The sequence below is a fragment of the Mya arenaria genome, chromosome 17 (genome assembly GCF_026914265.1).
Source record: "Mya arenaria isolate MELC-2E11 chromosome 17, ASM2691426v1".
In the NCBI taxonomy this organism is placed as follows: Eukaryota; Metazoa; Mollusca; class Bivalvia; order Myida; family Myidae; genus Mya; species Mya arenaria.
In genome coordinates this window covers 25,070,781-25,087,734 of record NC_069138.1, presented here as the reverse complement: position 1 = coordinate 25,087,734, position 16,954 = coordinate 25,070,781, and the positions used below count along the sequence as shown (strand labels likewise).

The following is a 16,954-nucleotide window of genomic DNA, read 5'->3' as shown; positions in this document are numbered from 1 at the left end:
TCTTAATGTTTTGTTTTTTTTTACAATGAATGTACGTTATTGTCACATACTCAAGCAGTTTATGGCGTTCGTCCAAGAAGTTTGTATGAGCATGGGATGTTTGTTTAATAAAGGAACAATAATATATCGCTGTTGCTTCTTTTATACACGACGTAAAATACATCATTTATAAAGGAATATTTCCTGTCAGTTGACGTCCCTTGTCCGTCGCTTCTGAATAATATCAGTGAAAGTCATTGTCTTGCATCTTGAAAAGGTCAATAAAGATAATTTTATGTCAGATGTCGTCCACCATCCGTCAGTTTTAAATTGCACCAGTGCATTTGAAATACTTTGCATGACTTGCGCAATTAAAGTTATGCTCTTAGTCTCGTATAACGTTACTGTGTCTGCTATTTGTTGTACGAAGGACTTGAGCAACCGAAGAAACACTCACACTTCTGTATATGATCACTGCCTCTTCTAACTGTTCTACAAATGAATTGAACAACTGAAGTTACGCTCGTAGTCTTGTATTTGGTCACTCTGCCCTCTACTAAAGTTATGCTAGCAGTTTTGTTAGAGTTGACTGGGTCTTCTAAATGTTATACAAGTATTAAGTACTTGACTAACTGAAGTTACGCTCATAGTATTGCATGAGGTTAACGTGTTGAACGAAGGACTAATTTGGACTAGAGAAATTGAAGTTGCGCTCATATCTTGTTCAAGGTCATTGTCGTTACGGTTGTGGCGGATCCGTGGACTAGTGGTAATATACTTAACGCTATAAACTTGGGTGTCGCATATTCGATCCCACGCCCCACCACATCAAAGTGCTAACTGTTTTTCGGAAGTGACGTTAAATTGAGGCCCTGAGTGCCATTGTATTACGCTGGCGCACGTGTGTAGCAAGTGTAGCTCTAATCAGGGTTGCATTCTGTCTGTGCATTTAAGTCCACAACCTTGCACGACAAAAACTCTTGCCGGGGCTGACGTTAAATAAAAGTTCATCTCTTTAACTATGTTCAGTAAAGATTTGGTCAGACATGTTCAAGTTAGGCTGCAGCGTAACTTTGATAAAATTTTACATTTCAAGAGCCATCATTCAAGAGTGAATAGTGTAATCCGGCTGCCAGTCGAATTATATGGAGATATTATGCACATAAACTCTTATAACTTGCATCATGTTTTGTGATTTTACAGATACTGAATGCTCAAGTTAGAGAGCGGACAAATCTAGGCAAATTTGACAATTCGATGCTCATACCATTTCTTAGGCCAATTATCTCAGCCTAGAGACCTGATCTTATAACTTGCATCATGTTTTGTGATTTTACAGATACTGAATGCTCAAGTTAGAGAGCGGACAAATCTAGGCAAATTTGAGAATTCGATGCTCATACCACCAGAGTGAACAATGTGATCTGGTGGTATATCAAATCTAGGCGAGAAATCATATCCATACACATTGTAACAAAATATGATATTAAATAATTATACTATATCTAGAGACCGGAAATGAAATTGTGACGGAGAATGCTGACGACGAGGCCGGACAACATGAATCTTATATATCTGTCGTGCTGCGAAGGCGGCATGAAATGATTCTTGCAGTATCAAGGAAACATTAAAGCAAGTATAAAGTTTAAGCAAGCCGTCTTTGTTTACTCCTTTGGAAAAGAAAACAAAACTACAATGTTTTATAGAAAACTGTCTGCCAGTATGAAGTCACGGCGGCGTACTAACTGACAACATGAGTTATGAGTCATTATATTTCATTAATCGAATTCCATGCGGCCATATTATTCATAATATTAGTGCTTTACTAATTGATAATTGTCTAACTTCAAAGAGATGAAGTACCGTTTCTTAGTAATCAATTGCGTTTGAAGCCCATCAGGACAATTATGTGCGCTTCCATTTGTCGAAAGGTCCCCGTCTCTTTTCGTTTTTTAGTCATTTATGTTTCAGATTAAACACCTGACCAAAACGTGCAAAGGCCAATTATCTCAGCCTAGAGACCTGATCGTCAATGACAGCGATCAGTGGCCAGCAACCAATAAAAAGGCCACACCTTGCTTTTAAATATAATTTCCCTGGAATAATGGCTCACGATTTTCCGAACCCTGTTGGTAGAGCAGCCCCCCCCCCCCCCAATATCGTCTGAAATATTTTTCTTTTCTCGCGTGTATATTAGAAAATAGATGTGTTAGTTCATTTCCAATTGTCTCCAAGGACGCGGACGCCATAATACAATTTGCGTCGACGAAACTTGCTACATTAGGAATGTAATCAAACTAAGGTCATTCCGCCTGCCTATAAGTATGCAAATTATAAAGGTCAACTTGATATTTACATGTACTTCACCCAAACCAGAAGCTGAATATACGTGTTTAGATAAGAAGCACTCAATCTACAACATGATCAATTGCACAGCCAAGGTGTAAATAGGTGGACGGCATTTCGCTAAAATGATTTGTAGAGATCCTTAACACATGCGCGAGCACTGAAACAAAACTATATCGTTGTTTCTTCGATCGTTTGCGACATAAGGAACATGATAATTAGTTGATTTCAGGTGGGTTGTAGTCTTATCGTCCGCCATTATTGAATGAAATCAGTGACTTTAGAAATTATTCTTAACATATCTCTCGGCCTAAAGGGTTTGTTATGTGAGTTGTCGTTCTTCGTGCGCCAGTATTGAATTAATTCAGTGACTTTAGAAATGCTTCTTGGCGTGTCTCTAATGGTTATTTTCAGTGAGCCGTCGTTCTTCGTCCGCCACTATTGAATTGCAAAAGTAAGAAGGAGTTTTATAAAGGTCTAATAAATCCAAAGCTATTGCATAAATCATATACGAATGCGCATTAACAATGATAGAATGTATACTAGCGTAAAGCTTATTACATAATCGCGGCACGAAGTATTATAAAATATCTTGGAACCGCACCGATTTTAATCAAGATAAGTGTCTACGTCAGCTAGTGTTGCGACCCACCGTGCTGTTTTAAAACACAGACTTGAATGCGGAAAGCGCTTTGTATTCACTATTGAACATTTCATTTGAAGCCGGAGCACAAGAATGCATACAAGAACCACAAACTAACCCAGTTGACTTTCTAAACTAACTAAAACCTTATGTTTTACCTGCAGCCAATCGTATAAAAGCGGTTAATTCTCTGGTTCGATATGTTTATTGATTGGTCAGTATAAAACCAATTCTGACTGTTGACCAATAAAATTGTTCCCATGCGCAAACAAAATATAATCTACGGATAATTATCCAGTTGTTTTCAATTGGTCTCTGCTCGCTCATCCTCATTTTCTTTTATTGTCAAGAGCTTTAAGATCACATGCATAATATATGAGAACAAAAATTGAGATTTCGGTAGAATTTACATGCTGTAACTTTCTGCCTTTTACATGTCCTAGTTCAGTTAATTTCGACGTATTTACACATATACTATATCAGTATAACAAAGTGATGAATAAAATAACACGTCGAGAAATTAAAAAACTTTGGGTAAAAAAGTGAAATAGAAGCGAACGGGAGTCTAAGATGCTTGGACTATCAGACTGTGTTCGTTAATGCATACGGAGAAGTGAAATACATGCGAACGGGAGCCTTAGATGCTTGGACAATCAGACTGTGGTCGTTAATGCATACAGATAAGTGAAATAGAAGCGAATAGGAGTCTAATGTGCTATCAGACTTAGGAAGTTAATGCATACGGAGAAGTGAAATAGAAGCGAACGTTAGTCTAAGGTACTTGGACTATCAGACTGTGGTCGTTAATGCATATGGAGAAGTGGAATAGAACGTTAGTCTAAGGTACTTGGACTATCAGACTGTGGTCGTTAATGCATATGGAGAAGTGGAATAGAACGTTAGTCTAAGGTACTTGGACTATCAGACTGTGGTCGTTAATGCATATGGAGAAGTGGAATAGAACGTTAGTCTAAGGTACTTGGACTATCAGACTGTGGTCGTTAATGCATATGGAGAAGTGGAATAGAACGTTAGTCTAAGGTACTTGGACTAACAGACTGTGGTCGTTAATGCATATGGAGAAGTGGAATAGAACGTTAGTCTAAGGTACTTGGACTAACAGACTGTGGTCGTTAATGCATATGGAGAAGTGGAATAGAACGTTAGTCTAAGGTGCTTGGACTATCAGACTGTGGTCGTTAATGCATATGGAGAAGTGGAATAGAACGTTAGTCTAAGGTACTTGGACTAACAGACTGTGGTCGTTAATGCATATGGAGAAGTGGAATAGAACGTTAGTCTAAGGTGCTTGGACTAACAGACTGTGTTCGTTAATGCGCACTGAGAAGTGAAATAGAAGCGAATGGGTGTCTAAGGTGCTTGAACTGTCATACTTAGATCCTAAATGCATACCGAGGAGTGAAAAAGAAGCGAATGGGGGCCTAAAGTGCTTGGACTATCAGACTGTGGTCATTTCTGCATATCGAGGAGTGAAATAGAAGCGAACGGGGTATAATGGGCGTAGACAAGCAGACTGAGGGCGATAGTTCATTTTAACTCCGTATATTACGGCAAACCCACCACGTTTTATGGACACAATAGTTGACTTAAACACCTAAGCAAACAACTAAAATACAACGCTAAATAATATATTAACAGACAAACACATGTTGAAAAACACATATCATAACTTTTCTACTTTCGTTATAAATGTTGTAAAGATTTTTTTTTTCGATTTTATTGTCGATATCACCAGTAAAAACATATTTTGGGAACAATGAAAACTATTTAAAACAAGTCAGCAAATCGATTACGTCATTTGCCAACATTTACGGAGACGTCGACTTGGTTTGCGGCCGTTAACGACAGATGGCCCCACTCCGTCAGGAACTCGCTGATGTCGACAAAACTATTGTCTATAAAATGAGCAACAATAATAATAATGATATGACAGTTTTGTTGTTACTGAAGTTAATTCATTGTCTAATTCTACAATGTGTGTATACCACGTGATAAATTGCGTCATAAATGCTACGTCGGAGGGCAATATTTTGCTTCTTATGGAGACTTTAAGCAAAGATAACTTTACTATTTCTTCACCATTTTAAATGAAACATAGCGCAGTCTACGCCGCTTATGGAGCCCCGCCTTCGGCCTTTTACCAGAGTTTGATTGAAAGTTTAGTTTCTTAAAACACTTCGACAAACCTTTTCACAATACGGCCGTCTGACGGAGCACTGTCAAAACACTATTTTGGAAACAGGTTTGTCGAAGTGTTTGATAAAATTAATCACCTTATCAAACTCCGGTAATATAACGAAGGCAGGACCCTTAAAGAAGCATACACTGCCCTTTGTTTCATTTAAAATGGTGTACTAAAAGAAAAGTTATCTTTGTTTTAACTGTTAATTTTAAGCAAAATGTTGCCTTCCGACGTAGCATATATGACGTAATTTATCACGTCGTATACACACACTGTTCTAGTTCCCTGAATTTATCCAATGAAAGACATTTACCTTCAGAATTATTGCTTATAAAGTATCATTGAAATTTGGAGTGTGAATTATAATCGCGATAGGAATAATAAGGTACATTCGGAGCTCGTCGGCCATTTTTCTCGAAAACAACCTCTGTGTCAGATGTATATGGACGGTTTACATACTCAGAAATGTGTACGTTTAGGTCCGCTGGAAGTAGATCGCGTAGTAATTTAATTAAGCAGTTAAACTTAATGACTTAACTCTTGGGAAACTTAATTATGTTTGCAATAATACACTTCACTGGCAATCAATTTAAACTTAGACCAATAAATACAAGCTAAAACACTACATTTAATTAATGATGTAATTCAAAAAAATACGAACTGCTTCTACTGATGTACCGACATATATCCGAGGTTGTTTTCGAGAAAAATGGCCGAGGAGCTCGAAATGAATAAGGTAGTGTAGATAACCGCATGAAATACACTCACTAACATATTTTTCAACCAGCAGCGAATTCCTCTGTACGAGCATGTGTGATAGTAAAAAGTTTTTAACTGGTGATAGGCAAAATTAACATCACATATTTAGTATTCTCCACTGTAAGTTAAGTGTATCTAGTTAACGAATTTTAAAACATGACCGAAACATTATGAAAAGTATGCTTTGATTTGTGGAGTGCCAGTAATTTCATTTCGGCAATGAAAATAATAGCTGCATGAGGAGTATGTGACAATACCAGCCTACTTACTGTTTTCATCAAAGTACGCAAAGATTGCGGGAATGTCTTTTGCGTCGATGACACCGTCATCATTCGTGTCTGCGCGTGTGAAGAGCGTATCGGCTTCCTGAGGACCGCCGATATCGAACTGGTGTACCCAATCCTCTTTGAACTCCTCAGGCGTCACCTCGCCATCAGCTGAGCAAATTGTAAGTTATTTATGATAGGACGTAAGAATTAAAACAAGACGAATTTTGATGCAAGACACCAAAGGCGCGACTGAATAGGTTTAAATGTAAATATATAAAAACATAATTTGAATGAAGGTTAATATAAATCTAAACGTTCTTGTAAGTGATTGAAATAAGCGACAATTAAAGTGGCACTCGTATTTAAAATCAATACATACACATGTAAAACAAACATAACGTTTGAGTGATAAACCTTTAACTAGTCACTAAATATTGCATTTATGGAAAATATTAATTACTGATAACAACTTGTACTTGTAACCGTATATTTCATTGCCAAAAATACACAGATATTAAAAGACTAGTGAGTCCTAAAAAAATACAGAAGGGAAAAAACTCCCTGATATACTCGTACAGATAAACATTCTACTACATAAGGAACACACTGTCGTTGTCGAAGAGAAGGAAGACTTGATCCAGCTCTGCCCTGGTCAGCTGGTAATCGTGGTTCGTGTCAACTTTGTTAAACAGCGCCACCTCCCGCTGACCCTCGTCACACCTGGAAACAGACATACATGCTATAATACTGTATACGCCCACTACTTGCGTAAACACATCTAAAAGACGCCAGTGACCCGTTTTAACAGACATTATAATACAAGTTTGTGTGTGTGTTGGTATCAACTTGTCGATTTCTTTCGTTCGAGATGATTTTTGATTCGTTGCAAGCGGTTATAAGGCCAAACCAAATTGATTCCCAGATTTACATTAGGTTTAACTCTCAAAACCTTCCTCCAATGCATGAAAAACAATCAAGCACGTTATCCGAAGGTTAACTTTTTTGAGTGTCCCGATTAAGCTATATATCCTGTATATGTTATATGCTTGAAATGTCATAAATTTCTAAAGAAGTTCAGTAGAATGGTTAGTGAAATATTTCTAATAAACCTATAAGATAATAGTAGCTTTAAAAGTACTGTTATCCTAGCTTTATTTTTATTTTGGAAAAATAATAATTTGGAATTGGAAAGCCCACAACATACCAGTCAGGTGACGTTACACATATTATCAGTTTGCCTAGGCCTAAATTTAATCATCTGTTGTGAATAAATACTCGAAGAAGACCCCTGTGGCGCATTCAACATATCAATCGAGCGCTGCAAGGATTAATTGTGTTACTGAACGCGTTGGTGCTCTTTTTAAGTCCTCATATCGACCATGCATACGAAAGAATAAAGCATTTTTAAATGTTTAATCTACTCTATCCCTAATTGACACGGACACGTAAAACGTTTACTGCTATTCTGTGTTGGTATCATTTACAGACATCGCGACCAACTTTAGGGACACAATAATGGCAGCCATCTCGGAATCTTCATAGAAACATATATCGAGTTGAATAGCGAGCGCTCCCACATCTTTGCGGGCGCGATTCTCCTACGCAGAGATTACCCTTAGAGGGCAGAGAAGATCTCTGCAATCACATACTAATTATTTTGTTTAACTTTTTTTCTACACGTATTGATTTGAAATTGCATTAAAGGTCCATTAATTCTAAACACAAAATAAATTCGAACGAAGTACAGTGATTTGTTAACCGTCTTGTGAATTGTGTCATGGAAACAATGACTGCACAACAAAGTGAAGTATTAAACCGCTGTGTGGTTTTATTTCTCGCGATAGCTCCAAACGATCGGATCTTTAAACACACCTTGGGTACAAGAAAGTTATCGGATGGTTTGCAAACTGTAGTGGTTTGCCGATCTGGGTTATATTTTTAGACTGTCGGCTGCAAGCCGACAGTCTTTAAAGAGCGGTATTTCAGAAACGCGACTAGTCGCCTGACACGACATATTGAACATGAATATATTAATACACACCGCATGCGTAGCAACAAAACTACTTACGTGAATGTTGGGCGTCAAGTACTTGCTTATGTGTATTTAACGCGTTATTGCCTTTTTTTATGACAAACATTGCGTGTTACTCTTAGTACAGTATAGATGTACTTGCAATTTGGAGAGTTTTATTGAACACAATAATGAAAAATAATTAAAGTATACCATTTACATACGAAGTCATTTTACCCCACAACCAATAGTAAGCTACACCACATGTTTGCTCCCCGTGTGACGTCACACATATCCCGGCATTCAAGACTGACCCGGCAAACACCGGAAAAGAACATATTTTATGAATGAAAGCTATTAAGAAATAAATCATACGCGGTTAAAGAGTTCATGTCATGTAATATTTTGTTAAATAGCTTTTATGTTTCAAATGATTTTTTCAGCAGCAATCGAACTATTGTATTTGTTTGAGTAAGTTATTTGGATTATACCTATCACAGTGTGTCAACGTTATGCCTATTGTTATTTTGGACTATAGGGTGTAGTTTTTAAAGTCAACACAATATGGCGGCGATTATGCAGAAATGAAATTGAATGTTACTTCGAACACGTTCCTCTACAAAATAACCGACCTGTATTTAGTGTTATTGCTTCAACATCAGTCGAAGCAAAAATGGCATCAATGAATGCGTCTAAAAATGTTAAATTTAGATGGAGACAATCCAGAAATGAACTGCCAGGAAGTGATCGATTTCGGACACGAAGGTACATGTACATTAGTCTGAAATAATAGACGTGTTATATGGGATTCTTCCAATCCCTAACGTCTAAACGGGTTTATGCAAAAAGCGGGGGTGTTTGAAAAATATTGAAATTGTATTAAGTGAAGTATTTTATGGTTGAAATGGATAATAAAGGTTTATATTCATATTTTACCATGGAAGTGCAAAGCTATTTTGCAAAAAAAAACAAGCATTAAATGCATTAAAACACATTATTTACCTTTCCATTTAAAGGAAAGTTGACTGACACAGATAGCAATTATGCCAACGGAACAAATTAACCCAATCGTAATAATTCGGCCACCTCTGACAAGCTTCGAGATAATACAATCGTAACAACTCGGCCTTGGCCAAACAATCTGAACACCTCGGCCAGTATCCAACAGGAATTGACTATCTCGAAGCTTACTGAAGATGGCGAGTTGTTTCAATTGATGGCCGAAATGTTCCGATTGTTGTAAAATTGTGAACTGCAGCCTTGCAGGTGCCCTTCATGTATATATTGTTATGTTTTGACAGAATGAAATGAAGAAAAAACCATCAAACTCATAATTGTTTGCTGGATATTACTTTTTGGTTACAGAATTTATATAAAATAACATTATCTGGTAATATGTTTTTGTTTTTATGATATGTTATAGACGCAATATGCTTTAACCCAGAATCCCAATCGGAATAACTACCCACTTTTCGTACAAAACAATTTGTACATGAAGGATTTGCTGTATCAAAAATCGTAAAAAAATCTGTCAACGTACAATTATTTGGATTAGAAGGTACATCTAGTTGATCTTCATCTCTTAGTCTAAATATTTGTTCGTTGACGGACTCTTTTTACGATTAAAAAAATAAATAGATATTGAAATCGTAGTTAGATAAGTATTATATGTTTGAATAGATATTTAAGGTTTATATTCGTATTTTAGTTATTACCATGTAAGTGCAAAGATATTTTTCACAAAACAAGCATTTAATGCATTTAAACACAACCATTTTACCTAGCATAACAACTCGACAATCTCATGTTAACTTCGAGATAGACCAATCACCATTTGTATATATAATCGTAACAACTCGGCAATGGCCAAATGGCTCCGATTGTTGTAAATCTATGCACCGCAGCCTTGCAGGTGCTCTTCGTGTATTACAGTTTATATCATTATGTTTTGACAGTATGAAATGAAGAAAAACACTCATTAAACTCATTATAATTCGTGGGATTTTATGTTTTGTGTACATAACTCAAATTTTAGATAATTATCTGAACCGGAATCCCAATCGGAATTGCTACCCACTTTTGGTACAAAAAAAATTGTATGTGAAGGATATGCCATTTCAAAATTTGTCAAAAGATCAGTCAAGTTACTATTATTTGGACTAGTGCTTCAAGTGTTTGATTTATTGTCTTTATAATGTATAATGCACCTGTCAACTGTAGAGCCAAGCTGGGAGCTGCCAAAATATCAGTTACCTGGTTAGCTCAGTTTGACAGATCTCCATGCAAGTGTTCGCATGGTCGTGGGTTCAAGCACCATACCAGTAGCATCTTTTCTCACAGGTTTACTTTAGAACCCATCATCCAGGGGTTGACAATTATGATTTTTTTGTTAAATATTACAGGCCATGTTCTTTTGTAAACTCTCAGATTAAGAAGTGTCTGGATACAAGGCTAGTATTGTTAACATCATCTGATACAAACAACTTGAACAAAGCTGAAATGGCTGCCTGACCTGTCCTAAAAATCGGATGGCAATACCTCAGACTAGAAGATTATAAGTATAGAGATGGACAAATGAAACCTGAGCCTACCAAAGCTGACAGATTGCACAAGAAAGACATAAATGCAGGTATTTGCTGAGATATTGTAATTATTTTTTGAAACTTCTCATTCATTTAGGAAGTTCAGTTGAAACAGAGTTGGCAAAAAAAATGAACAAAGGTATATACCTTTTGAATTCTAATTCAAATGAGAACTTTACTGGCACAGAATGGTAAAATGCTAGTCTACCAATATAAATGTGCCTGGTTCGAATCAGTAAAGCTGATGAATGTACTGGTTGTGTATGCGGGATGTGAATAGGTCTGCACTTAGCTGATAATGCATATCACTTTAAATGTTTAAGCTGCACTCTCACAGATTGTCTGTTTTACCAACTCTTTTTTTATTTCTTGGTCTTGTAATTAATTATTTTTATGCGAATTTCTGAACACTGGTCATAACAGACAACTGGAAAAAGTGGATCGCTGCTTTCTTATATTAATTCAGTCAAAAAAGACAACTGAAAATATTGGAACGCTGTTTTCTTATTTTGATACGGTCAAAAGATGATGTTCTATGCCAAAAATCTCATCATTAGTAAAGCGTTAGTAATGCTTTTAACCATAAAACCAATAGTAACAAATGTAAATATAAAAAACATGATCTTATCTTTTGTCAGCAGTCTTATATCATCAGTTTTCATACTGCTTTTCATTAGCTTATTCCGAGCCAAAAAGTAAAAGAAGTTGTCAAAACCTTCAATCTGTGACTGAGAGTGCAGCAGTGAAAATGTGAAAATGCATGTAAACCATTTATATAAGATTGCTGACAATAAATTAGTCAGAAAATGTTTATATTGAAGTTCAAAATGTTTTATGCATTTTTCTTAAACCGTTAGTAACGCTTTAAGCCATAAATCCTCAGTTTTCGACCTGAAATATGGAAGTCTGCAATCTAATATTTTGTCAGTAGTCTTATATCACTGGTTTGCTGATATTTACGCAAAAAATAGGTCATTCCATGACAAAAAATACAAACTTTGTAAAAACAGTAAATCTGTGAAAGTGCAGCTTTAAATGACTAAATGTTTTGGCTAAATTCTCACCTAAAATCTTATAGTTTTGTGGCACCTAAATGGTTTGTTTTTAACAACATTACATGTGCATATGTATATATTTGTTCTTAATTTGTAATTAAGATTGGAAGATTCATTCTCTGGAAAGTAGAAAAGGGCATGTTACATACTGTTATCACAGCCATGTCAGAAACCATATTGAGGAGCTGGTCCACCTGTAGGAAGAATTGCGCTATTGGTTGGAGCAGCACTATTCCCAAGCCATACTCCAGCACGTTTGTCATAGGGAGCATTTATGAGCAGTTATGGAGACCACTAACTATGCAGGTATGTCATAATCAAAATCTTGGTTTATATATTTTTTTATAATTTAGCATCTGTTGAGAAGAAATTTATTTCTAGATTGAAGGCATACACTATAGATTGATGCCCAAAAATATATTTCTTATTTTAATGCATTATCATGTCTAACTCATTTGACTTAAATGATCAAAGCAAAATAAAATGCAAATGATTTATCTGCAGATATACAAATGTAAGCTTTTTAACTGGGGAAATTGTTGCCTATTGTCTATTAATTAAAGAACACAGTTATAATTAATAATGTTAAATCTGTATACAAATCTTATGCCTTCTTTGTTTTAACCATCAATGTCAAAGAGTCCAGCATGATAATGCATTCAATTGAAAATAATGCATTAATTTATATGAACCCTTTAAAACAAAGACATTTCCTAAATCCAATAAAAAAATAATTGAATATTGATGCAGAGTTCAGTTAGAATATAATATAACTTTTTTTGCAGTTGTTGCAGTGAAACTTGCACCAGTGTGTTTTCTGTGGAGATAAAGAGATAGTGTCCAGCAATGAAGACCCAACTCGAGATCTGACCTTGCAAGGCCAACATGAAATAACTGTGTGGCAAAATGGGTAAAACCTGCAGTCAGGAATGCACGGAAATCATCAAAAGAACAGTGTTAAATTAATTTTGAATTACTTGACATTTATTTTGTTTGACATATTTTTTCATGGTGCAGTGAAAACATGCTTTTTTCTCATGGTTATTTAAATTAAGAATTGATAGGAGGGAACATCACTATGTAGTTTCATGTTCATAATCAGATCAAAACCCATGTACATGCCCAAATGAGCATTCGAAAATATCAAAATGGTACTTGTTGTATGTAGTGGAAGTTAATTAACACAATAAACAAAAATATTTAATCAATTTTAATTTATTATGTCCGTCTGTCTGACAGTAGACAAAAGCTTTTCTGGGTGATAACTCTACAATTCCTAGACCTATTGTCAAACTTGACATAAAAGTTTGGTTTAACCAGTAGATGACCCCTTTTGATTTTAGGGGTAATATGGTTAATGGTCACAGTGACCTTGAACAGGAAGGTGTCAAAGCATGTCTGACTGATAAGTTGACAATGCCTGCACCTATGGCCCTCAAACTCAACATGGAGGCTAAGCCTGTCTATTAGATAATCCTATTGATTTAAGGGGTCATTGGGTCAAAAGTCAAGGTCACAGTGACCTTGAATGCTTAACGGTTGTACTAATAATGACTGGACAAAGCCCGCACCCATGTCCCTTCAACAACTTGACTTTGGGGTTGGGCCTGACCAGTAGGTGAGCCCCATTGATTTGTCACAGAGACATTGAACGCAAAAGCTTGCCTGTGTGACAACTCGACAAAGTCTGCACCCATGGCCTTCAAACTTGAAATTTAGGTTTGGGGTGACCAGCAGATGACCCCTTTGGATTTGGAGGTCAAGGTCGCAACTCCAATATTGGTCATTAAAACTATGTCATTTACTTATTCCCTGCTGCTAAGAGGATACATGTTTGTCAGCAAATATCAGTCATCATCTGAATATGATTGAAAACTGTACTAACTACCCTCATACTTTGAATAGCATAATCTTAAAACTGCCTCAAAGGCATATTTTGTCAATGAAAAACCAACTGTCATTTCGGTCCATGCATATTTCATTCAACTGTCCAGATGATCTTGACACCATGGCGCTAATTAATGCTGCAGGTTTGAAATTTAAGACATTAGTTTTTTTTCTTCAGCACCATGCAGATTTATTAACACTTTTATAATAAAAACAAACTAGAAAACAAATTTTAAAGATATTAGTTTTTTTCATGGTATGATGCCACAGCACCATGCAGATTTGTTTTCACTTTTATATCAAAGAAAGTAACTCGAGCACAAATTTTGTAGATATGTGGACTCTGTTGATAGAAGTTCTGGGGGCATTTTTAGGCTTGGAAAGAGCATCATTTTAAAGTTATATTTTTATTATGTCCCTTGAATTTTGGGTATATTTTTTATTGTATTTGCATTTTAAAGACATTGGCTTCAACAGACCCTAATGAAATGAAGGAATGTAATTGCTTACTGAAACTGTTATAAGCGACGTCATAAATTGAAGCAAACTAATTTAAAGCGGTTCAAACTTAGGAAACTTGAATTAAAAATCTTGTAGGCGATTGGATACATGATTAAGTAGGGTTAATGTATTTGTGCTTATTATAATCACATTTATCCTTCTTCATCTACCTTAAAGAGTGTTCATCATTTGTATGAAATCATTTGATCACGTTTCATTTGAAAGAACTTTGCGGTAGTGTTTGCTTGCTTCAGTTACATCACCGACAGTCTTGCAGCGCTTTCAGCGCTTTGATTATTATAGGATTTGTACAAAGACTGACACCAAAACGATTCAAAACTATCGCTACTCACCTGGCGGCTAACAGGCAGAAAGCAGCAAACACGAATAGCAACTGTAATAAAAATGACAAGTCTTCTCCACGCTGATGGTATAGTACCAAAATAATTAAATGATCATTTAATAGTTTTAGGCCATGGTTTTTATTCAATATGCAACTTAGTTCAGTACTTTTGGTCATACATCATTTACTATCCGTTATCTTTAACTCGCAATCCGATTAGCTACATCGTTCTTAGATCCAACTCAGACTAATATTGAATGCCATCCAGAGCATAATCCAAGTAAAGATCGTTCAAATAATCAAAATATACAACATATCACTGATAAAAGAAAATGAAAATTATTTCAACAGTGAAACATGATAAAGTAAAATTACTTATTTCTAAAGATATCTACAAAAATATAATCCCCGACCAAATTAGTTTAAAGTGACACTCTTATTCAAAATCAATACATACACATGTATACCAAACATAATTTTTGAGTGTTTTTGGCCTTTAACTACTTACTGAATAATGCAGTTACGGAAAATATTAAATACTGATAACAATTAAGATTGTAGCGATGTATTCAAACGCTGAAAACGCAAAAATATTAAATGATTGGTGAATGCTTAAATATTTACTGTGATCTATTATAGTCTCATAAGGTAGATATATCATGTTTTATGCACCTTTCTTTCAAATTAAACTTGGTATCCTTCATTAAAACCTTTGTTGTCGACATTTATTTATCCTTTTTTTTGTATATCAAAACATTTGAATTAATTGTGTTCAATTTTATTTGTGAGTACGAGTGCATCTTTAAAGATATGTAAATAACAAATTACAAAATAAAATGGAATAAAAATTTCCATATGAACTTACCATAGTCAATGTAAGTGCCGTAATGAAAATGATAAGAACGCCCTGAGTTGCATAAGGGGGACAGTTTGATCTCCTTATCTTGATATCCCAGCGCACATGCAGTTCCTGAGTGATCGTTGCAATTTCAAGCACGGGCACTACATATTAAATCTTGCAGGTGATCTGTATACATGAATATGGTCGTTGATTATATGCAGTTCAAGTTGATATGATGTTTTGCTTTTACTTTATTGCCATCAAGTTAAGTATGGCTCTGATAAGGCTTATGCTGGTATGATTAATTGTGCTTGTTTCAAAAAAGATATTAAGTGCAACTTCAAAGCATGTTCGCATTTAAATATTTAGATGTTTTTCTATACCCGAAGCACACTGGTCCATTAGAAAAAAATGAGCAAACAGAAAATGTACATGGAAATAATCGAAAAGAACATAGTACATGGCATGTATAATATAATACATCAGATTTGATCACAAAATGCATGTTTTACTTAAATGCCAGCATTTTCTCGATCCAAGTAGGATTACACTACGACATGTAAGTTTTGACTCATAGTTTGCTTATTTTGCAGTTTTCCTTGCCATTATGACAACATTACTATTCGATCTGTAAAAAAAACACATTGCTTTTATTGTTCTGTCACAACTTTATGGATAGTGGCGGTGGGGTGGGGTTGAGGTAACTTCCCAATTAATTTATCAGTAAATTGCCATGCCTGCCTTTGTTTAGTATTATAGAGTTTGGACTACACACTGAGCATTTTCGGTGTAAACAGTCATGTGGGTCTGGGTGCGAGTCACCCAGTGAGTTCAGCGGCTAAAGAACCATACTAAGTGCGTGGCATACAAAACACACCAAAAAGCCAAGTTAGCTAAGTTGGCAGAACTTTACTTGTCTTGTCTTCCAATAGTACTTATTCACGGCAGATCATGCTTCACATAGACTTAGCTTTTTTCTTGGCTGTGATTAAACACACACATTGATAATATCCGTACGGAAGGCCTCTAAACGCCAGCTCCACCACTTAGCGATGGTGCAAAGAAAATGAGCTGTCGACACTTCCGTTGTGGAGCTGTGCCCTATGTTAACATGAACAAACGTGAGTATGGTTTATATTTTATTCAATAACTTTATTTAACAGACACTTTTTGAAAATCGGAAAATTTGGTACCGTGTAAGAACACGTAATTTGTTTATCTTAATCAATTAGTCTTATGGTCTTCGAGTATCTTGTCTTTGTTTTAACACACACATAACAGCAACTTATAGATACTCAGTTGAACATTTTTTGGAAAATAAAAACATTCAACATAAAATATTTAGTCCGGTTACTTAAGTTTTTCGGCAATGTATGCCATACCTTGCCACATTTTCAATAATCCTTAACAAGAGACCTTTTTTGAATAATAAGTTATCGTTGTTCTAAGCTCTTTGATCTCTTTTAACACAAAGTGAAACTGTTTAATGTCTGACTCCATATAATGCAAACGAGTATAATTACATTAACTTTCAG

The 16,954-nt window shown here is 35.6% G+C and overlaps 1 protein-coding gene across 1 annotated transcript; it reads right to left on the bottom strand.

Moving 5' to 3' along the window:
* Positions 1-4,702: 4,702 nt before the first annotated feature.
* Positions 4,703-15,519, bottom strand: LOC128222718 (uncharacterized). Its single transcript, XM_052931812.1, has 5 exons — positions 15,444-15,519; positions 14,589-14,629; positions 6,807-6,919; positions 6,200-6,367; positions 4,703-4,884 (listed from the first exon to the last, which is right to left on the bottom strand). Exons 1-5 carry the CDS (start codon positions 15,444-15,446, stop codon positions 4,784-4,786), a joined length of 426 nt encoding a protein of 141 aa, XP_052787772.1. The 5' UTR covers positions 15,447-15,519; the 3' UTR covers positions 4,703-4,783.
* Positions 15,520-16,954: the final 1,435 nt, after the last annotated feature.

Coding starts and splice junctions, on each gene's coding strand:
- LOC128222718 (XM_052931812.1), bottom strand. Junction 6,920..14,588: donor TTCTGCCTGTTAGCCGCCAG/GTGAGTAGCGAT, acceptor GTCTGTTTCCAG/GTGTGACGAGGGTCAGCGGG. Junction 4,885..6,199: donor TGCGTACTTTGATGAAAACA/GTAAGTAGGCTG, acceptor CTCATTTTATAG/ACAATAGTTTTGTCGACATC.